Source organism: Mixophyes fleayi, chromosome 12, assembly GCF_038048845.1.
Source record: "Mixophyes fleayi isolate aMixFle1 chromosome 12, aMixFle1.hap1, whole genome shotgun sequence".
Taxonomy (NCBI): domain Eukaryota; kingdom Metazoa; phylum Chordata; class Amphibia; order Anura; family Limnodynastidae; genus Mixophyes; species Mixophyes fleayi.
This window is the reverse complement of record NC_134413.1, coordinates 70,457,462-70,483,731: the sequence shown is the minus strand read 5'-3', so window position 1 is coordinate 70,483,731 and position 26,270 is coordinate 70,457,462. Positions and strand designations below refer to the sequence as shown.

The following is a 26,270-nucleotide window of genomic DNA, read 5'->3' as shown; positions in this document are numbered from 1 at the left end:
TTTCACACGCTGAAACTCCAACATGTATATGATGGAGAGGATGGAGGAGCAGCCGTATGTGCAGTGTAATGCAGACCTGTTGAAGGTTTTTTTATATATTTTATTGTGGTGCCCAGTGCCCACTACTCTACGCAGTCCAGATACTATTTTTGGGTGTAATTCTGACCTGTTGAAGGTTTTCTATATATTATATTGTGGTGGCCAGTTGCCAGTCCTCTATGCAGTCCAGATACTATTTTTGGGTTTAATTCAGACCTATTGAAGGTTTTCTATATATTTTTAATTGTGGTGCCCAGTGGCCAGTCCTCTATGCAGTCCAGATACTTGTTTGGTGGAATTCAGACCAGTTGAGGGTGTATTTATTTTATTGTGGCCCCGGTATCAAATTGGGTACCGGGGCCACCCCACTACGCAGTCCAGATACTTGTTTGGTAAAATTCAGACCAGTTGAGGGTGTATTTATTTTATTGTGGCCCCGGTATCAAATTGGGTACCGGGGCCACCCCACTACGCAGTCCAGATACTTGTTTGGTGGAATTCAGACCAGTTGAGGGTTTTATTATTATATTGTGGGGACCACTCTATACCACACTACCACTCTATACCACTCTATTTAATACTTTAATTCTATTACTTATTCCCATAAAGAGGAACTGCCACTTCTATTTAATACTTTAATTCTATTAGTAGTTACCATAAAGAGGAACAAAATAAACACATTTTACCAAAAGTATAATATGACTTACAAACACTACACTTGAAAGATGGTGCCTTTAAATGAAAAAGTCAGTATTCATTGCACGACTATGTGCAACAGGGACAGTTTTTTGGTTTACGAAGTCAACCAATAACACTTCGACCCTGTCTGTCTTTAACATACTTGATGGGATCTCAATGACGAATGGTCTGTACCATGTTTGGAGGAGGTATTGTGGCCCCGGTACCAAATTGGGTACCGGGGCCACTCCACTATGCAGTCCAGATAGAGGTGTATCAGATATTAAACAACGTTGACTGTTGCTGCAAAAATTTTAAATAATATTGTGGGGAACACTACACTACGCAGTCCATAAACTTTTTGGGTGGAATTCAGACCTGTGTAGGGTTTTTTAATAATATTGTGGTGACCCACTCCTCTACGCAGTCCACGTACATTATTGGTGCGAATCATACAAGTTCAGGGTTTTTAATTTATATTGTGGTGACCCACTCCTCTACGCAGCCCAGGTACATTATTGGAGCGAATCATACAAGTTCAGGGTTTTTAATTTATATTGTGGTGACCCACTCCTCTACGCAGTCCAGGTACATTATTGGTGCGAATCATACAAGTTGATGGTTTTCTTATTATATATATTGTGGTGACCCACTCCTCTACGCAGTCCAGATACATTATTGGTGCGAATCATACAAGTTCAGGGTTTTTAATTTATATTGTGGTGACCCACTCCTCTACGCAGTCCAGGTACATTATTGGTGCGAATCATACAAGTTCAGGGTTTTTAATTTATATTGTGGTGACCCACTCCTCTACGCAGTCCAGGTACATTATTGGTGCGAATCATACAAGTTCAGGGTTTTTAATTTATATTGTGGTGACCCACTCCTCTATGCAGTCCAGGTACATTATTGGTGCGAATCATACAAGTTCAGGGTTTTTAATTTATATTGTGGTGACCCACTCCTCTACGCAGTCCAGGTACATTATTGGAGCGAATCATACAAGTTCAGGGTTTTTAATTTATATTGTGGTGACCCACTCCTCTACGCAGTCCAGGTACATTATTGGTGCGAATCATACAAGTTCAGGGTTTTTAATTTATATTGTGGTGACCCACTCCTCTACGCAGTCCAGGTACATTATTGGTGCGAATCATACAAGTTCAGGGTTTTTAATTTATATTGTGGTGACCCACTCCTCTACGCAGTCCAGGTACATTATTGGTGCGAATCATACAAGTTGATGGTTTTCTTATTATATATATTGTGGTGACCCACTCCTCTACGCAGTCCAGGTACATTATTGGTGCGAATCATACAAGTTCAGGGTTTTTAATTTATATTGTGGTGACCCACTCCTCTGCGCAGTCCAGGTACATTATTGGTGCGAATCATACAAGTTCAGGGTTTTTAATTTATATTGTGGTGACCCACTCCTCTACGCAGTCCAGGTACATTATTGGTGCGAATCATACAAGTTCAGGGTTTTTAATTTATATTGTGGTGACCCACTCCTCTACGCAGTCCAGGTACATTATTGGTGCGAATCATACAAGTTCAGGGTTTTTAATTTATATTGTGGTGACCCACTCCTCTACGCAGTCCAGGTACATTATTGGTGCGAATCATACAAGTTCAGGGTTTTTAATTTATATTGTGGTGACCCACTCCTCTACGCAGTCCAGGTACATTATTGGAGCGAATCATACAAGTTCAGGGTTTTTAATTTATATTGTGGTGACCCACTCCTCTACGCAGTCCAGGTACATTGTTCGGTGCGATTCATACAAGTTCAGGGTTTTTAATTTATATTGTGGTGACCCACTCCTCTACGCAGTCCAGGTACATTATTGGTGCGAATCATACAAGTTCAGGGTTTTTAATTTATATTGTGGTGACCCACTCCTCTACGCAGTCCAGGTACATTATTGGTGCGAATCATACAAGTTCAGGGTTTTTAATTTATATTGTGGTGACCCACTCCTCTACGCAGTCCAGGTACATTATTGGTGCGAATCATACAAGTTCAGGGTTTTTAATTTATATTGTGGTGACCCACTCCTCTACGCAGTCCAGGTACATTATTGGTGCGAATCATACAAGTTCAGGGTTTTTAATTTATATTGTGGTGACCCACTCCTCTACGCAGTCCAGGTACATTATTGGTGCGAATCATACAAGTTCAGGGTTTTTAATTTATATTGTGGTGACCCACTCCTCTACGCAGTCTAGGTACATTATTGGAGCGAATCATACAAGTTCAGGGTTTTTAATTTATATTGTGGTGACCCACTCCTCTACGCAGTCCAGGTACATTATTGGTGCTAATCATACACGTTCAGGGTTTTTAATTTATATTGTGGTGACTCACTCCTCTACGCAGTCCAGGTACATTATTGGTGCGAATCATACAAGTTCAGGGTTTTTAATTTATATTGTGGTGACCCACTCCTCTACGCAGTCCAGGTACATTATTGGTGCGAATCATACAAGTTCAGGGTTTTTAATTTATATTGTGGTGACCCACTCCTCTACGCAGTCCAGGTACATTATTCGGTGCGATTCATACCAGTTGATGGTTTTCTTATTATATATATTGTGGTGACCCACTCCTCTACGCAGTCCAGGTACATTATTGGTGCGAATCATACAAGTTCAGGGTTTTTAATTTATATCGTGGTGACCCACTCCTCTACGCAGTCCAGGTACATGTTTTGGTGCGATTAAGACCAGTTGATGGTTTTCTTATTATATTGTGGGGACCACTCCACTACGCAGTCCAGAAAGATAGCTCGTTGCAACGTTTTAGACTAAGAACTATATTGTGAGGTGTTCAGAATACACGGTAAATTAGTGGAAATGCTTGTTATTGAATGTTATTGAGGTCAATAATAGCGTAGGAGTGAAAATAAGCCCAAAAAATTGATTTTTTTAAACTTTTTAGGCTTTTTTCAAAAAAAATCCGAATCCAAAACCTTAAATCCGAACCAAAACCTTTCGGCAGGTGTTTTGCGAAACAAATCCGAACCCAAAACATAGAGAAAATCCGGATCCAAAACACAAAACACGAGACCTCAAAAGTCGCCCGTGCACATCCCTAGTTTTTACATAGAAATTGTATCATTTAAATGGACATTTTAATTGCAGGTCCTTTTGGAAATTCCTGCTATTGGTGTGTAGTCATAGGATATACAGTACATTGTGCACATACATATTGACGTATATGTGGCGCCTGGGAGTTCGTCTATGTATATATTATCACATTAGTGTGTTTGAAAGGTCATATTACATGTGAATTTGTGACCCTATAAATGTACGTTCTGGTATTAGGTTCGGCTGAAATGTGAAAAAACTGTCACATGTAAAAATATAGGCAGAGGCATGACCTCCGCCAACACTAAGCATGCATAAAATGCAAGTCCTTTTGTAGGGAGGATACAGGTCCTGCAGTCACATGCTAAAGTGGGAGGACCACAGTGAATATGCACTCCTTATTAAAACATCTCACCATGCAAAACAAAGTCTAATTTTCACATGCTGGTGCAATACCAAGTGCATGAGAGCTTTAAACCACATTCAGCAAGGAAATTCCAGATTCCCTTAGCCCTTACCATAGGATGAAGCAAAATTTTGCACCCCTGCAGACACATCTTGACCACTTGTACAAAAATAGCTGCAGAGCATCACAAAATTGTGCTTATCACATATTTGAAGCTTCATAATCAATCCCTAATGAGAAAGTAACAGATTACAGTATTGATTATATGAACCATCTCAAACATTTAATTAGAGGCTATCATCATCATCATCATTTATTTATATAGCGCCACTAATTCCGCAGCGCTGTACAGATAACTCATTCACATCAGTCCCTGCCCCACTGGAGCTTACAATCTAAATTCCCTAATATAGACACACACTCACACACAGACACAGACAGAGAGACAGACAGACAGGGAGAGACTAGGGTCAAATTTGATGGCAGCCAATTAACCTACCAGTATGTTTTTGGAGTGTGGGAGGAAACCGGAGCACCCGGAGGAAACCCACGCAAACACAGGGAGACTATGAACAAACATACTTTAACATTGCCTCAGTTCCCACATGATAGCTCTAAGTAACTGACAGGATTATATATTGCTCAGTACCCTACATAACGTCAAGGTGGTCCTGTTATTACTGTGAACAGTGTGGATGATATCGAACAGAAAAAGTAGTTGCACACGAGTGAACCTTTACACTCAGACTTTCCCCAAGTATAAACCACATTTTATATATATAATTCTAAAGGAAAAAGAAAAGCACAGCGCCTGATAGTGTAGTACTTCTGGAACTATAGTCAAAAAATGAAGATTATATAGTATATGATTACTGAATAGATTCTTTAATAAGGTGTGTAACAATAGTGGTCTTCACAGGTTGTGGCTGGGTCGTGACTCCTGAGCTCAGCGTGAAAAGAGACATCAAGAGATTTTGAGACTCGATTACTACTACAGATAAGCGATTTGTTTCTGTTCTATTTGGTACACACAATACATACACGGGGTGTTTTGGTGTGGGTTATCATTCTGAAACAATATCACAGTATTTCTGCTTTCCATATATATTTTGTATATGGTGTGGAGCGTTGGACAGTACCCGGGTGCAGTATGTGAAGACCACTAATGTTACACACCTTATTAAAGAATCTATTCGGTATGCATATGTGAAGATACCGGGTTTATCTGGCCCAGTGCTACCCAGTACCTTCTAGGATTCGTATGGTCACTCAGGCAAAATGCAGTTATAAACATACAACAGTATATTTATTGTCATACAAACAACACTAGAATGTTATATACACACAGTAAATAAATGCCAGGCAGATTTACCACATTATCTGTCCCTTCCCCAATATCTTAAGGAGATATAGTCACCTGCTGTCCAGACTTCACGACCCATGGATTTCTATCAGCTGCATATATAGAGACTAGTTTGAAAACGACAATCCAAAACTAGATGCACCTTCATGAATCTAATCCCACACTGAACCCCCTTCCCCCTCTCGAGTTGTTCCTTATATCACAGGTCTAATTTCCACAGTCTTTCCCCTCCCTGGGCAAACCCCTGGGTCTATTCTTCTTAACCATTGGCCAGTGCAGGACTAGGGGGTTTAGACAGGGCAGTGAAGATGAGATGTCCTTTCACAGAAGCCCCCTGCTGGGATGCAGACAGAACGTCTGGACTAGTCCTAAGGAGAACAATTGATGCTTAATTGGCTTCCCCTACTTCCAAGGATAAGGTAGCAGTGAGCCCCTCCTAAAATTAACCCCTTACACTACTTTGTGATGTCACAGGGTCACCAGCTATTCCATGCTTCCTGTAGAGGAAGGAGGGGGGAGAATGAATGCAGCTCCAGCCCTCTCACCTGTATCCTAGACACCACCTGATCTTTACGCATAACCCTCCTGGCTTCAGTTTAAGGACAATGAATAACATTACTTCAAGTCATCAATATATAATACACAATATACATATTTACATTGAATTACAATGTCCCCTTAACCACATGTAATTGGACAATGCAGTTGTAGTCTGATGAGCTGGGGAAACAAAAGAAGGGCTATACAAAGTATTTGCTATAATTCACATATCACACTCGTTTTGTCACAGCATATACTATATATCCTTTATTTATATATATATGTATATATATATATATATATATATATATATATATATATATATATATATATATACACACACACAAGTTAACCCGTGCATGATACTCATGCATTCTAGTCAAATCAAGCTACTTAAGGTGTTAAAAAGGTTCTTGTCATGCATTTGGGCCATAGCCCAGGCCTCAACCACCAACCACTCCCCACTGTCACTTCTCCTTCAAGAAATATATATATATTTTTTTTAAATCTTTATAAACACTTTTAACAATTAACAAATTAAATTAACAAATTAAAAACATCTTAGTATGCCAAATTTCAGCCCTTTCTGAATTTTTTTTTCCACACACACTAAGAATTTAGTAGGTCAGTGTATAACTCCGCCCAGCAGGTGGCGCTGCAGCTTGGTTTTATTATTTCCACACACAGACAGACTAACACACGCCACTAGACATTTATATTATAGATATATATATTGCAATATGTGGAACTAACATTCCCTGTTTTTAATATAGAACAGTACTTGATATAGCATTAATTATGTGTTTGGAGAGTGCAGAGTATCCCTGTTTTCTTGTCTATACAATGTGGGCAACCCCCTCTTGCACCCCAGTCTGTACATAGTGAGTGCAGAGGACCTATGTCTGTTTTTGTTTATACAATGTAAGTCCCATGACTCTTGCACCCCATTCTTTACATTAATTAATTCCAACTTGTGTCAGGTGAGTCCCAGGTCTCCCATGGCTGCTAGTGCTAGGGAAAGACTTGCCTTTAAAAGCTGTGTGCAGGTAAGCCTTAAGCCCAGATAAAATAGCATAGCATTTGATCATGTTAGGACTGACCAGAATGGGAAGACTTTGGTGTGAGTTGGTCAGCTTAAACATATATTGCAATATGTGGAACTAACATTCCCTGTTTTTAATATAGAACAGTACTTGATATAGCATTAATTATGTGTTTGGAGAGTGCAGAGTATCCCTGTTTTCTTGTCTATACAATGTGGGCAACCCCCTCTTGCACCCCAGTCTGTACATGGTGAGTGCAGAGGACCTATGTCTGTTTTTATTTTTATATATATATATATATATATATATATATGCCTATTTTAACATTGAAATGGTTTCTTGCCTGTGTGAGATCTCTGATGTAGAACAAGGCTTGATTTATATCGAAAGCATTTCCCACACTCAGAACATGGAAATGGTTTCTGACCTCTGTGAGTTCTCTGATGTTCAACAAGTCTTGATTTCTGTGTGAAAGATTTCCCACACTCAGAACATGGAAATGGTTTCTCACCTGTGTGAGTTGTCTGATGTTCAACAAGTCTTGATTTCTGTGTGAAAGATTTCCCACACTCAGAACATGGAAATGGTTTCTCACCTGTGTGAGTTCTCTGATGTCTAATGAGTTCTGATTTCTGTGAGAAACATTTTCCACACTCAGAACATGGAAATGGTTTCTCACCTATATGAGTTCTCTGATGTTTGGCGAGTCTTGATTTCTGTGGGAAACATTTTCCACACTCAGAACATGGAAATGGTTTCTCACCTGTGTGAATTCTTAGATGTCTCCTAAGACTTGATTTGTCCGTAAACCATTTCCCACATTCAGAACATGAAAATGGTTTCTCACCTGTGTGAGTTCTCTGATGTCTAATGAGTTCTGATTTCTGTGAGAAACATTTTCCACACTCAGAACATGGAAATGGTTTCTCACCTGTGTGACTTCCTAGATGTCTCCTAAGACTTGATTTTTCCGTAAACCATTTCCCACATTCAGAACATGAAAATGGTTTCTCACCTGTGTGAGTTCTCTGATGTCTAATGAGTTCTGATTTGTGTGCAAAACATTTTCCACACTCAGAACATGGATGTGGTTTCAAACCCGAGTGGGTTCTCTGATGATTATGAAGAGATAATTTAACTGTAATGCATTTCCTGCCCTCAGAACATGGAAAGATCGTATCATTTGTATGAGATGTATTAACATCTATGTTTGCATGAGAACATTCCGCATGACTAAAGGGCTCAGATGATTTATCTGCACTGTGAATTGGATGTATATTTAGGGCAACAGGGTTTTCTCCTGGATAATCTTGTGTGATGTTATCTTCTATTTTAAAATCTGTAGATAAAAGAAGTTGTCCCTCAGAGATATTCCTGCGTATGCATCCATCTGCTGGAAATAAAATAAATATATTATATATTATAATTCAAGCCAAATCGCAGACTTTGGCAAGTAACAATTCCCAAGCAACTGCCCTGCCAGCATCATAGGACAGGAAGCCTCATTAGCCAGTGATATTGTTCAACTAGACACTGCCTGCAAAAACTGGAGAGCATCGGGACAGAGTACGAGAAGGGAGCAGGGCACAGATGGGCAACAGTACAAACTGGAAGAAAGCATAAGAGCAAAACAGGGCACAGGAACAGATTAGCAAATGAAGAGCAACAGTAAAGTGTATCCAAGCACAACTGGGAGGGGAGCTATTGTGGAATGACGGTTGTGTGGTTATAGTTCTGTATCTCCAGGAAGGTGGAGTATGCGTGAAGTGTATGTTATAATGATGTGTGTGTGTTATCATCTGGGAATTAACTGGTATTTTACTTTAGCATTACAGTGTTAATACAGCAAATTGATCAATTATTCATGGATTATCACAAGGGGAAATTAATGGGTAACATCACATACACAGAGAGGATTATGGGTATCATCACAGGAGGTAGTGTACAGGAGGTTCATGGATTGACATCCCAGGAAATACACCGGACAGTGTGAGGAGTAAGATCTCTGGACTGGTAGCACACAATGATATGATGTGAGGACGAGAGTGGGTGTCCAATAGGGGCTGATGGTTCCTGACTCTCCTGCTGGGCAGATATATTTTACTCATTATTTTGTACTGAAAGATGAGGGTGTAGAATAAATGAGAGTTCATCATCAGAGCTAAACACATTATGGAGTCTGTTCCAGGGCTCTCTGCTGCTACAGTTAAACGTGTGGGAGAATGTGGCCTCAAAGAGGCTGACTAATAGACATAAAGACGTTGCATGGATGGCTCTCAGGACATTCAGGGACCCCCAGAAACCTGCGCAGATATGTTCACGGCCCCTTCTGCATAACCTGAAGGGAAACAGCTCAGCATATTTTTTGGGACTGCCCCACTGCACAGCCAGTGTTGGATGCCTTGGAACACGAAATTTAAGGATAGTGTGCACAGGACTTGCCTTTCATACCATTTTGTAATTTATGGATTATTTCCTGGGACCCACACTATTGGGGCAATCCAGGAGCCCTGGCACCTTATGAACTGCTTTAAGAACGCTATTTGGCTTGCCAGGAATCGCCTTATTTTAAAAAGGGAAAAGAGGACTATCCAGGACTGTGGCAGGCTGATCTACAGCCTACTAAGAGACTATAACACCATTGACAGCCCTGAGGAAGATGATTGATTGTTGTCTCCCTCTTCTCCTCCCCCCCCCATGTGTATGTTTTGTCAATAAAGCTTTCAGCTTGTGTCTGCCCCTCCCTTACCCCCTTCAACCCATTCCACCATCACTGTTTGAAGTTTTGTTGAGATGTCTTGCCTTAATTTATGCACCATCCCCTAAATTTGTGTCTGTCCTCAATAAAGCTTCGGGCTTGTGATCCCCCTCACCTACCATCCGCTCACAACCACTGTTTATTTGAAACTGTCATGTTGTTTAAGTTTTGCATGGTTAGTGCAGAACTTGATGTATTGTGTAGGATATCATATCTTGTATTGTACTAAAAAGGATAAATGAACATGTTTCATGGCGTATTGTGCTTTCAGCTGTGCTGTGACTAGAACACTTGAATGTAATCTATTGTATGTATTTTGTACCTTTATTGCAAAAAAATATCTTTATTTTGTATAAAAAATAAATGATTGTTGTAGTGACTGAATAAGGAGAATATGACTCTCTTGTGTAATAAGTGTGTATTACTCACCTGTGCTGATATCTGTAGGGATTTCCTCCTCCTTACACTGCTGATCACCCCTCACACACGTCTCTCTTTTTCCTTCCATCATTTCTACTTTAATGTCAGTGAGGACTTCATCCTAAATAGTCCAGAAAACAATAAAAAATATCATAATTAATAATATCTGATTTAATCATTTGAGATGAACGATTTGGTGAGTTGGTATTTGGGGGGACCCTAAAATGTCATCTACCTTATACCCCTGTGAGATACTGTGATTTTCATTGGTACTATCCTGTGAATAAAGAGGATGGAGATATCTCTCTGGGGTATTTCTGTTATTGGATCCACCTGTAGGAGACACGGAGTGACTGATTACATTGCTTACATGTGATTATAAGTTTGTGTCTGTACATGGTGGCCTTCAAAACGTCTCTCCATGTTACCATAAATTTTCATTTATGGTCTCCTCTTACCCAGTGATGTGAGGATCTGGTGATTCTCCATCCTCACGTCCTCGTACAGATCCTTGGACCCTTTTAAACTCTCAAACTCCTCCGGACACTTTATAGGAACCTGACATACACAATGACACAGTCATCATCCAGACACATCCCCTAATGATACTATATAATGTCCCATTCCCAGTATTCACCTCTCCAGTCAACGGCTGGATTAATGTTTTGGTCAATTCCAGGATCTTCTGGTCATTGTCTCCCTCATGTATCAGTGAGTGAGATTCAGGCACTGTGATGGGGCTCTGGGTCCTGCTCAATCCTCCTGACACACAGGGGCGGCTCCTGGGTGTCACATGCTCACCAGATCTCTTCATCACTACAGTACAATCCTGTGTATTGAGGCATCAGTAAAAAGGTAAATGAAGCTTAATGTATTCTGATTTTTTTTTTTAGGGATTAATTGTAGAAAATACACAGTATTTTGTACAATTATCTTACAAATACAATCCTTATCCTATAACAGTTTCCTATATTCCACAAAGTGGAGTGTATATAGCAGTTAAAGCTCCTACAGGTCATGACATCTTCAGTGTGCCCACCTAGTCCTCTATCTACAGCCGGCCTCCATGGATGTGTCATCTGCTCTAAACAAATTAGCGCAAACAGTAAGATGACTATACAGTGTGGGATGTAGTAGACAGAGGACTCAGAATGGCTGACCTATGGCAGATAGTAGGAGAGACGAGTACTATATACACTCCAATAAACAGTGCATATAGGAAAGAGTAATAGATGAGACAAGGGGTTGTATTTCTAAAATAAGTTCTTCTCTATTTTGCATATTTGGTTTTTTTATTATTATTTTTTAGCATAAAATATTACAAACATTACAACCTATGAACTGGCTACAAAATACAATTCCAAGAAAGTAAAATGCATTGCATACGACACATTGAAAGTATTTTGAGCATTAGATACGCAAATTATAAATCAGAACATACAAGCTTACAAATATACATATGGAACATGTAATTATTAATAGTCAATGCCTAGTGCCATGTGTCATGGGTGCCTACGGGGTCAACAATCCACACTTAGGGCTAGATTTACTAAGCTGCGAGTTTGAAAAAGTAGAGATGTTGCCTATAGCAACCAATCAGATCCTAGCTTTCATTTATTTAGCACATTCTACAAAATGACAGCTAGAATCTGATTGGTTGCTATAGGCAACATCCCCACTTTTTCAAACCCGCAGCTTAGTAAATCTAGCCCTTAGTCTCCTCACTGAAGCTAAAGCATAAGTAGAGTCAGTCCATCTGCTCCACATATTTTTACATTTTGGTATGGCTTTCCTGCGAGTATATACAAATCTCTCGTGTCCTATTCTTTCTTTGACCAACTTAATCCAGTTTTGAATTTTCAGACCACTGGATGCCAACCTTAACCTTGCTATGTAAACCGTGGCTATCATGCATAAATTCAGTATATATTGTTGTGTCACTCTATTTGGTATATTTTTTTTAATTTTAACCTAAATATGCATGTGGCCGGAGATAGATTGTCACACCTGACTTATTGATGCACCTGAGAACTTTTACCCAGAAGTTTTTCATTTTTGGACATTTCCAAAGCATATCTTATTTCCATACGATATGCCCTATGTCAAATATACACCTGCATTTGCTGATATTTCAACAATAGAGTGAAGTTGGCAGCAGGGACTGCTCAGAATAATCCCTCAGACTTCATCATCAAATTGGGCCTAATTTGTCTCTTGGCTGTATTAGATCACTGGTATTCGATCCACTTAATATATAGGAGTAAATGAAGGAGGTGAGTCTTCTGCAACGAAGAGGTTGAAGTACCTTTTTAATGGGGGCCTCCACAAGGTTTGGGAACCCGTTTTCAAACTGTTCCCTATTTTGTACATTTATTTTTTTAAACTTTTTATTGAGTTCGCAAAAGAACATAAAACAAATAAAGGAGTGAATACTGGTTACATTCAAAGAGTAGAATAAAATGAACAATCAACACTGTCGACATACATACGTCAACAATAAAATAAAAAAATAAAAATATATTAACACACCTTATAAAACATAATACTTATGACAAAGACAACTAGAGGGGGGAGGGGAGACGAAGGAGGGGGGGTGGGGCAGAGACAGGTATAGAGACACTCAGATTATAACATGTGAACCTTAGGATCTGACAATAATGCACACCTCAGAGAACCCGCATCAGGATTTAAGGGTCGATGTTCCGTAAAATAGTCATACCACAAAAACCATTTAATCAGCGGGGAGGCCACAGCTGTAGAGTATTTAAAACCAATAGTTTCCAGATCGCGATTCTCAACCGGGGACAGGAAAAATCGGTCCCAAGTTGAGATGCCGCCTCCGTGGCTAGCAGGAGAGAGGGACAATAATAAACCAGGGGGGATCGGTCTCAGAACCGGTGGCTGTAAGGGGCCGCTTTGTATCCAGTGTCTAATTTGAAGATACTTATAGAAGTCACAGGCTGGAATATCACATTTGACTCTGTTTGACTCTGTTTTGTACATTTTAAAAAAAAAAAGTCCAGGAAAGTGGAAATCATCCCAATTGTAATATTTAGTAATACCTAAAATACTGCAAAAAGCTGTAAATCCAATGCAGTATATCCCAACTTTTGTGAAGATTGCGGGACTGATACTTTTATCTGAGACAGTCTACCTGCTGCTTATTTACATCTGGGCAGATGAGAAGACAGTCATGTCCCTGTTTTATTAATAGCAAGAAGAATGATGTCACTGTGACATTCCCAGAATCCCTCACCTCTCCAGCTATGTCTCTGTTTTATTTACAGCCGTAAGAATGATGACACTGGGACATTCCCAGAATCCCTCACCTCTCCAGTCAGCAGGTAGATGATCTCCAGGGTGAGATTTAATATCCTCTCACTCTTGTCCTTGTCCATCCTCAGGGAATCAGTGATTGACACAGAACAGGTTTCACCTTCACTTGACTTCTAGTAAAATTCTCTGGTTCCTCACAGCTGAATGGTCTAGGAATAAATCTAATATTCATTATAAACATCACAAAGTGCACATGTAACTTATTAAATATGAAACAATGAGGGTCTTGTGTACAGTTGGGAATAAAATACACATTTCCGTAGAGCGCTACAAATGCATAAGTCCCTATGTAGAGTGAGATGCATCCTACACTTACAGCCCTGTACACTTAGAGAGGGGGAAGGTGCAGGGCAAGCTTAGGTCACGTACAGTAAGGGCGTATCCCATAATTCACATGGCATGTAGAGGTGGAAACACCATCAGATAAGCCTGTCTGTTGAGGGTGCCTGACCCCTAAAGCAAGATACAAGTGTGTAAAAATGTAAAAAAAAACAAACACACTAGGCTGATAGCGGGAATATCAGGGGGACAACACCCATGTGGTCCCCCCAAAAAAGACAGTACCAACCAACCCTAGCCATTCAGCACAGATTGAACCCAATGGGCTTTGTCTTTAATAAAAGTGTCATTTTAAAAAATGCCGGTAATTGGCAGTTCTACGGAACCGCCGCATAGTATTTATACCCCCAAGCCTCTTTATGCTAATCTAGTAGATCAAGGTCAAATCTGCAAAATGATCAAGGTCACATCTGCAAAATGTTATAACATTGGCCTAATGTTGTAATAGGTGTTGAGTTTGTTGTGCTTCCTATTGCTTTTCATCACTGATTGGCCCCTATCACCCTGGGGACTTTATCGATCTACATCACTCTTCCATCTTCAAGTTGTAAACATTTTTATAAATATTTGCTATTTGTCTTCCCTTTGACTGACTTGTGACTTCCTATTTCTCTCTACCTCTCCCCTGATAACATACCTTGCCAACTAGTATTGTCGTCCTGACTTTCCTTTGCTCCCTTCCTTACTTGTAATGTTTGCTACTGCACCCCCAACCACTCTTCAGTGGCCATAAGCTCCTTCTTGCATGAGACATTAATGCTAGTGTGTGTGCCTACTGTTCAAATTGAACTAGTCACCATTTCTCATTAAGATGTTTAACCACATTGGGCCTACTCTTGAAAAAAAAAACAGTTATCACCCTTATAAAACTTCTACGATAAGGCGAACATATTAGCAATGTATTGTACCACTTGCTCTATATATTTATTCTCTGGTTTTACGCCATCATTCTCTCAATAAACATTTTAATAAACAAACAAAAGACAACAACAACAACAGAAAACAACAACAACAGAAAGCTATTTAAGAGCACCAGACCAAGAACAGATACCGTTGCCTCCTCTAAATACAGATGGGAGATGAGTCATAGAATGTGGGTGGCGTTTTGGAATCCCCCTAAAAAGATGGACGTGCTGATGTTTACATTCTTTTCCTAAATTCTTGTTTCAAGTGTTTATAGGTCTTTTGTTCCTATAGCTCTTTTACAGCTTTTAGGTCCACTTAAGCTCTTTGGCTTGGTTTAATAGCTCTTATTACCTTTAGTATTATATTATCTAAATGCTGATGTTGGATGTTTTTATTTTCACTTATACACAGTCAGCTCTACCTGATTGGGGCCAGAACTGATGAGGTTCAGGGCACTGCGGAATTAGTGGCGTTATATAAAGAAATAGATGATGATGATAGACAAGTTAACCCGTGCATGATACTTATGCATTCTAGTCAAATCAAGCTACTTAAGGTGTTAAAAAGGTTCTTGTCATGCATTTGGGGCTAGGCCAGGCCTCCTCAGGGGAAGAGCGTTACTTCCCGACGTAAGCGCCCTTTTTTAACGTGGTTTTGTCCACGTGTCACCACCTCATCATTCTTCTCCATCACCTCATCCTTCATCGCCACATCCTTAATCTCCATCATCTTACTGTTCTAAAACCTCTCGATACACAACGTTTCTGCTAAACACCTTATCGCTGTGCTCAATCAGTCTTCCTTGAAGGGCAGTATTCATAACCTGCACTTTCACATCACTGCTTCTCCGTACTCGTGAAAATGCGACATACAATTGTCCATGACCAAACACAGGCTCTGGTAAATAAATACCCACACAGTCAAGAGTTTGAGCCCTCAACTGGTAAATTTAGCCTTTACTACCCCTCCCACAGGGGAAAGGGGGGATGATGGAAGTTAACTGACTTCACTATTATAATTTTTTTGTCAAATAATGTCAGTATGGGGGGCGTGGCTTGGCGGCCATTCGAGCTGGACGTGTTAGGAGTGAGCTCCTGCTCCAACATACAATATACCCCTCAATACTTCAAGTTGGGGGTGCGCTCACCAACTATATTCGGGCAGAACTGCACCAGGGAACACCTAAGCTGCATTTTGAGCCCTCAAACACCCGTGAACCTGTCATATAGCAGAGTGTCGGGAGCGCGGCCTAGATCTCCACGTGGCTATCAAGAAGCCTCCACCACATCCCCACCCCCATCCCAAGGTTGAACATCACCAGCGGGTCTATACATATACAGATCTGGGGCTTACCTATTTGGCGGGCATCCAACCGTCCCTGCTTGTCAGGATCCCTCTTGGCGGGGCAGCTTAGCGGGCGCGGCAGCCTGTCAGCCACAAGCGGACGGAGAGCTCCTTCTGCACACAGGATTGTGTCTGGAGGTACGGAGGAGAGATTGTGGGTGGTTGCGGCGGCGGCGCCGCTGGGAGTCCCCAACGTCAATCAGTGGTCTGGATTAAACGGGGCAGCCCCGCCCCCCCCCCCTGCATACTAGCACTCAAACGCCCGTTGCAGCACAAAACAGATCCCTCAGCTGCTGACACTTTGGCCTCGCTGACGCCGCGAGACACCAAAATAAGGTACAAGCTGTTTGTATGTCTGGGATGCCTGGAGGAGGGAAGTTGGCTTCCTACAGATAGCAGGGCTGTAATATAGAACCCTTACAGAAAGGAATAATCACCTGCTAAATACCAGGCTACATCCAGTGGAAATATTTCTGCTCAGATTTAACGTGTAACAGACCTGGATTGAGTCTTTCTGATGTAGCAACACTGACATCCGGTGGCAGACTCTCGCTACTACACTACATTATTCAACCTAAGTTTACAAAGTCAACTAGTATATAAATTCTCCAAGTCTGCCCTTGGGAAGCTGGCTCTTTGGCCAGAATAGGGCCGCACTGGACACATGGTAATATTCCTTTAAACATACCACGGATCGCGTCCTGCGAGATGGCCGCCTAGACCAATCATGAGGAGGGGTGAATAGCGGCAGTCTTACCTCAACATTATGTACTACCTGCAATGAGTATTATACCTTGAACAAATTGCTGAACACACATAGAATCGTCTTGATGGGCAAAGACCGTAAAAACTCAGCTAAGAAAAATCAAGGAAAATCCCAAGAGACCCCTCAATGTTCTGACCTTCGCTCATATTTAAAAACCCTTGTGGCCACGGAAGAACCAGAAATGGCATCTCCTTCCGTTGCTTCTGGATCAACATCACCTGACCCACGACAGGACGAAACACGTCGCCAGAAGGGGACTGGGATAACAGAGCAACCCGATTTGTCACAAGTCTTACGGATGCTTAAGTCCCTCCCAACTAAGCAAAAGCTACCCTCTAAAAAAGATTTTGAAGCGTTAGAAGCAAAATTACAAGAGATTGTACACCAAGAAGTGGCCACACTGCAAGCAGATATCGCCCACCTTGGCCATCGATTGGTTGCACTTGAGGAACACAAAGAAAAAGGTGATGAACGTGTTACAGCTCTAGAAAAGACGGTGGCGGAACAGGCAAAGGCCTTGCAGGGATTCCAGCAAAAGATGGACGATCTAGACAATCGAGGTCGCCGTAATAATCTGCGGATACGGGGTTTGCCGGAAGACGTCCCCCCACAGGGCTTTATTGATGCTTTGACAAAGATGTTTAATGAGGTCCTAGAATTACCATCAGACAATATAATCGTATTTGACAGGGCGCATAGAGCATTACGCCCAAGGGGGGCCCCAACGGAAAGGCCTAGAGATGTTATATGCCGTCTCCACTATTACACACAGAAGGATGAAATCGTCCGCAAGCTAAGGGGTCTCCAAGGAGTGGAGTTCAACGGTCAGGAAATCCACATATTCCAAGATCTATCTTGGCAAACCCTACAATTTCGGAGGTTACTTAAACCCCTTACGGAGGAGCTCCGGAAAAAATCGATTAAATACAGATGGGGCTTCCCGCTCCAACTGCAAGTTACACATGAAGGGAAACTGGCGGTCCTCAGGATTCCACCAGACTTGCCAGACTTCTGTACCACTTTGAACATTCCTTTAATCACTCTAGCTGAATGGCAGGAGTCCCATCAACGTTTGTATCCGGTAATGGAGGCCCAACACGATGATAGGTTCCAATTTCCAAGTAGATCCAGGCGGTCACCCCAAAAGCGTCTGAATCAGCAGGCACAAGGGAACACTTGAATACGCACAAATGAGTGCGAGATTTCACCCTTTGGAGGAGAACCTCTCATAAGACCCAACTAAAGACCTGCTACCGTGAATAGCTTCCCTTGGGCGAGAATATTCCTATCCTACCTTTGCCTACTTTATCCCCTTCATCTCTGATATGCTATTTACAACTGCTAGTGTCCAATATGGATCTGCTTAGCTCATCAATATTGTTCTAAAAGTTTTTCTATAGATTTCTAAGGTTATAGTGTTATGTTTTCCAATATTATAATGTTCAAGTATTTTCGATTAGCTGTGTGTTCATGCATAGTTGTTTGTTGTTCTCTTTACAAAAATTGAATATGTTAGTACATATATGTAACAGAGGTCCTACGCCTCCCTGGAAGATAGGGACCTGGGCTGAGAATACCCGGGACCCTGCTGAGGACGAGATGCGGACCATCTATCTATGTTTGTTTGATTGTCGCTGTTTACTGCCCTCCTCAGGGCTCCAAGACCGAGTGCTATATTCCGGACCATGTTTGGATCACGATCCTATATGGTGTGCCGGAACGGTCTTACAAAATTGCCAATGATTAGTAGCTCTTTGCTGATACTGATACTTCAGTCTAAGCGTTTATGGCTTCCTGACCCTCTTCCCTCCCCTCTCATTCCTACTATCTTCAATTCCCCCCCACTACAATTCACCTATGGGTTCATACACACTTTCCCCTTGTGGTGGTACACAGGTAAATACCTAGAACTGCTTGGTAATGGTGGGTAGACTTAAATGCGTTACCCTTAACGTTAAGGGTCTAAATGTCCCGGAAAAGCGGTCCCGTTTATTGCGCGACCTTATGGCCAAAAAAATTGACGTAGCCTTTTTACAGGAAACTCATTTCAAGCAAGGTTCTGCTCCTAGGTTGAGCAGCCGCCAATTCCCACATGTCTTTATGAGCAATAATGCAGAAAATAAGTCCCTGGGAGTGGCAATTCTCATGTCCAGTCGTTTGCCTGTTCAGGACATAGACACACATACATTACAGGAAGGCAGAGGTTTGGCAGTGACATGTATGATATCCACCCAAATGTATACCTTTGTTAATATTTATGGTCCGAACTCTAATCAACCTGTATTTCTAGAAAAGCTTCTGGACAAAGTGGAATCGATAAAGAAGGGCATCACTGTAATGGGCGGAGATTTCAACTGGGTTCTACATCCTCCGACGGACTAATCTTCGGGATCCGCTAGACTGGCCGGTAATCTGTATCGAAGGGTGAGACGTACTATGCACGAACACCAGCTGGTTGACGCGTGGCGTCTTAAACATCTCACAGACCGTGACTATACTTTCTTTTCGCACCCACATAACACGTATTCGAGACTGGACTATTTCTTCCTTACTCATAACCATTTGCCCCTGATTTCAGAGGTAGCTATAGGCCAGATCATATGGTCAGACCACGCGCCGGTGTACCTGACGCTCTCTATTTCTAAGACAGTTAAGAGACCTTTCACCTGGAGGCTAAACGAACTCCTAATTCAAGAAGCGCATAACAAGACAGTGATAGAAGAGGCCATCACGGACTATGTCCAAACCAACGACACACCCGACATTTCGAAGATTTCCTTATGGGAAGCTCATAAATGCGTTATACGGGGTAAACTTATTCAAATGGGTGCGGTTAGAAAGCGAGAAAAAATTGCCCATAGGGACTCGCTCCTAGAAAAAATAAAGACACTTGAAATGCAACACAAATCAGACCTGGATCCCTCTGTTATGACAGAACTGACAGAAACCAGGAAGGCCTTAAATCTACTAATGTCAGATAAAATTAAATATGACCTCCGTAGATGTCAGAACCAATTTTATCAGTGGGGAGATAAGCCAGGGAAGCTTCTGGCCCGTGCTCTGCGCAAACAGAGAGCTCAACTATATGTTCCCCAGATCAAGACAGACGCAGGGTCCACACTAGTTCACACTTCTGATATCGCTGGGGCGTTTCGGGACTATTACACCAAGCTTTATAATCTGTTTGACACACCTAACACATCTAGCCTCCCGACCAAACAGACCCGCATAGCAGAATACCTTGAACGCATAGATTTTCCCACGCTAGATGAGGATTCTGTACAACTGTTAGAAGAACCCTTTACGACTGAGGAACTAGAGGAGGCGATCAAGACGACGCCATCAGGGAAGAGCCCGGGGCCGGACGGTTTTACCACTCTTTACTACAAAACTTTCAAAACACAATTAGTACCTCTTTTGCTGCAGGCCTTTAACTCTGTCTCTGCCCAGAAACACTTTTCCCCTCAAACACTAGCTGCCCAGATTACTGTATTGCCAAAAGAAGGGAAAGATCCAGCTTCATGTGCTAGTTATAGACCCATCTCTCTACTTAATGGGGACATTAAACTTTACGCTAAACTGATTGCAAATAGATTAAAACCATATCTGACCCAAATCATTCACTCTGATCAGGTGGGGTTTGTTCCGGGAAGGGAGGCAAGGGACAATACCACTAAGATACTTAATTTGGTACAATACGCACACACCGCCAACATCCCTACGGTTTTACTATCCACAGATGCCGAAAAGGTGTTTGATAGAGTGGACTGGGAATTTATGAGGGGGGTCCTTAGTCATCTGGGTTTAGGCCCTTTGAGTATGGCCCGAATCGATGCTTTATATATGAAACCAACGGCAAGAGTCAGGGTTAACGGGGAACTATCAGAACCCATTGTAATATCCAACGGTACCAGACAGGGATGCCCCCTGTCTCCGTTGATCTTTATCTTGTGTATGGAAGCATTGGCTCGATCCATCCGGGCAAACCCTGATATCTCTGGTCTACGGTTAGAAGACAAAAGCTTTAAATTGGCACTTTTCGCGGATGACCTCCTGGCAATCCTCACTAACCATGTGGTTTCAATTCCTAATTTAGTGTCAGAATTTCAGCAGTTTGGCGAGCTGTCTGGCTTTAAAATAAACTATTCAAAATCGGTAGCACTCAACATCTCTGCGCCCGAGGCAGTGGTTGAAGGCCTGAAGCCAGCATTCTCATTCACGTGGCATTCCTCACGACTTAAATATCTGGGGGTGTTTATCAATAAGGACAACAAAAAGATTTTTGAGGACAATTTTATCCCCATCACCAATACAATTAGTAGAGACCTGAAAAACTGGTGTCAAAAAGGCTTTTCTCTGATAGGCAGAGTCAACGTGGTCAAGATGAATGTATTACCACGGATTCTCTACTTGCTCCAAACTCTACCCATACACCTTCCCACTTCCTGGTTCAAGACGCTACATAAAGCAGTTAGGGATTTTGTATGGAATGGGAGGCGCCCACGTTTTAAACATGACATTTTATATATGCGGAAACACGCTGGGGGGCTACAACTACCCAACTTCGCATTATACTACGATGCGGCTATACTAAATAGAGTGGTGGACTGGACAGGGCAGAGACTGGACAAGCAGTGGGTCTAGATAGAGAGTTACGTCGCAGGCAAGGCCCTTAAGTTCTCATCATGGCTACACTCACTCCCTAAAATAATCCACCCGACTGTTTCGCCAACCCTAGCTAGATGGGCCAAATTACGCGCGGCTCCTCATATTTCCTCACGACACTCGCCTTTGACCCCGATATTTGACAATCCAGAGTTTCCTCCAGGACTTACTATTATTATTATTATTATCATTTATTTGTTAGGCGCCACAAGGTTTCCGCAGCGCCGTACATAATACAAACAGGAGACCATACAGGGTGACATAGTACACAGCAATAAACACAAAGTACCAATACTTCAGAACTCCGGCCAGACATATGAGCGAAGGTGGAGTAGAAGAACAGGTATGGAGACAGGAGGGGAGAGGGGCCCTGCTCATACGAGCTCACATCCTAAGGGAGGGTGGACAAACAGGTACAGGAGGGAGCCATTAAAGTAAGGGAGAGAAGGGCGGGGCTGGTGGAGAGAGGGGAGAACGAGAGAAGGATGTTTGCGAAGGTGCAACGAGGTAAGGGTTAAGTGGATTGTTGGTAGGCTTTGAGGAACAGGTGAGTTTTGAGTGCCCGTTTGAAGGAGCACAGACTGGGTGAGAGACGGATGGAGCGAGGGAGGTCGTTCCAGTGGAGGGGAGCAGCTCGGGAAAAGTCTTGGATTCTGGAGTGGGAAGACGTGATCAGAGTGGAGGAAAGGCGACGGTCATTGGCCGAGCGCAGGGAGCGGGCAGGGGTGTGAATGGTGAGGAGGTTGGAGATGTAGGGGGCAGTAGACTGGGAGAGGGCTTTGTAAGTGGTGGTGAGGAGCTTGAAAAGGATCCTGTAGGGGAAGGGGAGCCAGTGTAGGGCAAGGCAGAGAGGGGAGGCGGAGGAGGAGCGGCATGAGAGAAAGAGGAGTCGGGCGGCCGCATTGAGAACAGAGCGAAGGGGGGCGAGGTGGGAGAGGGGGGGCCAGTAAGGAGAAGGTTGCAGTAGTCGAGGCGGGAGATGATGAGAGCGTGTATGATGGTTTTGGTGGCATCTTGTGAGAGGAAGGGCCATATGCGGGCAATGTTACGCAGCTGGAAGCGGCAGGTTTGGGCTAGAGATTGGATATGGGGGACAAAGGAGAGAGAGGAGTCAAGGGTGACACCCAGGCAGCGGAGCTGGGTGACAGAGGAGATGGTAGAATTATTAACCACGATGGAGAGGTTGTGGTGAGAGGGGAGCCTGGGGGGAGGGAAGACAATTAGTTCAGTTTTAGAGATATTAATTTTGAGAAAGCGCGAGGACATCCAGGAGGAGATGGCAGAGAGGCAGTCAGATACACGAGAGAGGAGAGTGGGAGAGAGATCAGGAGAAGATACGTAGAGCTGAATGTCGTCAGCATAGAGGTGATACTGAAGACCGTAGGAGGAGATGAGAGTCCCGAGTGAGGAAGTGTAGAGCGAGAATAGTAGGGGGCCGAGAACGGAGCCCTGGGGGACACCAACCGGGAGGGGGTGGAGGCAGAGCCAGATGTGGAGACAGAGAAGGTGCGGTTGGCGAGATAAGAGCAGAAACAGTCGTGGACAGAACCAGAGAGGCCAAGAGAGAGAAGAGTTTGCAGAAGGAGGGGGTGATCCACAGTGTCAAAGGCCGCAGAGAGGTCGAGGAGGATGAGTATGGAGAAGTGACCCCTGGATTTGGCTGAGAGGAGGTCGTTGGTGACTTTGGCCAGGGCGGTTTCAGTAGAGTGGAGGGGGCGGTAGCCAGATTGGAGAGGGTCGAGGAGGGAAAGACAGACATTCAGATGTTGGATTGGGGCAGGACTCCGCAGGGCTGGCCAGCTGGTGGATGCATCTGGAGTCTTACCCTTCACCATTCTCCAAGCTAAATGGGAACTACCAAATGCAGAGATTTGGCGATATATACAGCTCCGCCATTTTCTGGGGTCTTCGGAGGTCCGAGAGTCGGTGGGGAGGTCGCTTACCCAGTTTGAATCTATATGTACCACTGCATTATATCCTAACCATACTTTGTCTCTCATTTACAGTATTTTCATTGAACATGCTTATAACAAACAACCTACCTTCATTAGAGAATGGGAAAGGGAGCTGGCTTGCACGATACCTGAGCAAGATTGGAAAAATATCCTCTTACGCACTCAGTCAAGCTCGGTCAGTGTAACGGGTGGTGGAGACACAATATAAAATTTTGACTAGGTGGTATAGATGCCCCAACCTGCTGGCTAAGATGGTGCCTGGGATGTCAAACATGTGTTGGCGATGTATGTCAGCACCAGGTACTCCGTTGCATATATGGTGGGAGTGCATAGCTTAGAACTTTTTGGGACGCATTCCTTTTGATTCCCCCCCCCCCCCCCCCCCCGTTCCCCTCTCTCTCATCTCTGATCTATCCCTCCTTCCCTGTCTGTATCCCTCTTGACCTTTCCCCCATCCCTACATGATGTATTATGGTATACTAAATGGTACTTTGTTTTTTATACTGGTGTAATGACACACCTCATTTGTGTAACTGTATCTTTATATGCAATGTTTATTAATGACTTTAATGCATCGTTCAATGTAAAACAGATATATTTGTAAAAGCTGTTTAATTTTCTTCTCAATAAAAAAAAGAATTTAAAAAAAAATAAATAATGTCAGTATACCAAATTTCAGGTCAATTGGATGAGCCCTTTCAGAGAAAATAGTTTTTTCCACACACACACACACGCCGCTAGGCTTATATATATTAGATGATGATGTGTGGTATAAATGAGGTGGATAATAGTAGCTATCTAACCAGTGGGAAAAACAATAAAATAGTAGTGGAAATAGGGTGCAGACTATATGGTTATATATGTGTGGCTAGGTATTGTGAACTACAGCTATAGTGCCAGTGGGGTGAGGCTGTTGTCTGTAGGCTGAGCTCCCCCGCTGTGTAGGGCATCTGTGTTTGTTAAAATAAAAACATCCAATATCAACTTTTACACAATCTAATAGTAAATACAGTAACAGCCACTATTCCGGGAAAAAGGGCTGTAAACACTTGAAACAATACCTTAGAGCAGTGGATCCCAAACTTTCTCAGTTCGAGGCACCCCTAGGGTCTCAATAATTTATTCAAGGCACCCCTAGGCCAAAATAATTACCAAGTAGTCCCCCGCTTTGCTTACCACCGGCCCTGGCCGCGGCACCCCTGTGAGATCGCTCTGGCACCCCAGGGAGCCGTGGCACACAGTTTGGGAACCACTGCCTTAGAGAGAGACCTTTAACATCACCACTTCCATCTTTATTTTAGGGATCCAAAACACCACTCACATTCTGTCACATCCCCATCTGCTTCTTCAGCTGGACAAACAAGGAGTTATCCATAGAACTAATACACCAAGAGCCAACTAAAGGAATCTCATCAACCACTTCACTCCATAAATAAGTGGATTAATCCACTGAGCAACACACAAATGGCTGTATTGGGATATATATGTGTTCTTTTAATAAACTAAATATATTTTTTTATCTTTGGTCAGTAAATGTCTATTTTAGTTTATGGTGAAACAAATGTCTTAGATGGATTATTCGTTTGTTGATTTATATGCTTTTTAAGCCTTATTAGACAGTAAATGTGATTGTGTTTGTTGAATACGGTCCAATACAACCGTGTAACTATAGCGAGGTGTTCTTTAATCTGTTAATGTTACAGTTTTGGTAGGGGTGGGGTGGCAATTTAAACCTGTGGATACTAGCAGCTTGTTTTTGGTCCCTTTTAAATGTTAAACACATTAACCTAGCGCAGTGATGACTAACCTGTGACACTACAGGTGTTGTGAAACTACAAGCCCCAGCATGCTTTGCCAGTAGATAACTAGCTGATAGCTGGCAAAGCATGCTGGGGCTTGTAGTTTCACAAACACCTGGAGAGTCACAGGTTAGACCACCACTGACCTAGCGCCTCCCTTCCAGTAGTAAATGAATAGTTATAGTGATTGGGGCGTCATAGTGAACCTAATATAGATTAATGTGCTAATCTGAGTAGGATCTTTCTTTAGCGTTCACTTCAAGCAAAGGAGATACCGCTAGTGACTAATATATTATTACAGTTCAACATTACCTCCGCCTTGTACAGGGCCCGGATATAGTCCTTGTGTGACCACGCCCCCTGTGCAGCTACACTGTTTCTATATGTAACGCCAATACTGTGTCTAGCAGGCAACGGGAAAATGGCCGGCGCTGCTCTGCACAATACAGTAATAATAACATGTTTTTTTTAATCGTGATTACATTGCTAAATTAAAACTCCTTCACCTCTCTCCCACCTAGTCTATTTCACTTGCCAGTAGAGACGTAAGAAGGATGATTTGTAATAGCTTAATCAGTGGTATAAAGAGTTTCTATGACTGTATTGTCCCCAGTGCAGGGCAGCGCGGTCATTTTCTCGTAGTCTCCCAGACACTGTCGGTCTTAAAGCTATATGTCCGCCACTGACATCCACTACACAGGGGGCGTGGTCACATGCTCCCTCAGACGCCATCTTACAACCTGGCGAGTTACATCCGAACCCTGTACAAGGCGGAGTTGATATCTCCCTGGACAGCGGGAATGGCCTCCATAGTGTG

At 42.6% G+C, this 26,270-nt stretch overlaps 1 protein-coding gene across 2 annotated transcripts; it reads right to left on the bottom strand.

Annotated features, from left to right (window-relative positions):
* Positions 1 to 5,503: 5,503 nt before the first annotated feature.
* Positions 5,504 to 25,789, bottom strand: LOC142108628 (uncharacterized). Of its 2 annotated transcripts, none has more exons than XM_075192429.1 (7): positions 25,766 to 25,789; positions 13,673 to 13,840; positions 10,981 to 11,172; positions 10,802 to 10,901; positions 10,579 to 10,676; positions 10,353 to 10,464; positions 5,504 to 8,558 (listed from the first exon to the last, which is right to left on the bottom strand). In XM_075192429.1, exons 2-7 carry the CDS (start codon positions 13,739 to 13,741, stop codon positions 7,486 to 7,488), a joined length of 1,644 nt encoding a protein of 547 aa, XP_075048530.1. In that variant the 5' UTR covers positions 13,742 to 13,840; positions 25,766 to 25,789; the 3' UTR covers positions 5,504 to 7,485. The 2 variants fall into 2 exon arrangements, with proteins under 2 accessions (XP_075048530.1, XP_075048529.1); XM_075192428.1 differs by having other exon boundaries at positions 13,673 to 13,828.
* Between the last annotated feature and the right edge of the window lie 481 nt (positions 25,790 to 26,270).

What these genes read in the sequence shown, in the direction of transcription:
- LOC142108628 (XM_075192429.1), bottom strand. Translation starts at nt 13,741, where the DNA reads ATGGACAAGGACAAGAGTGAGAGGATATTAAATCTCACCCTGGAGATC. An exon ending in TCCAGCCGTTGACTGGAGAG is followed by an intron (nt 10,902 to 10,980) that starts GTGAATACTGGG and finishes TGTGTATGTCAG; the next exon opens with GTTCCTATAAAGTGTCCGGA. An exon ending in GTATCTCACAGGGGTATAAG is followed by an intron (nt 10,465 to 10,578) that starts GTAGATGACATT and finishes TGGACTATTTAG; the next exon opens with GATGAAGTCCTCACTGACAT.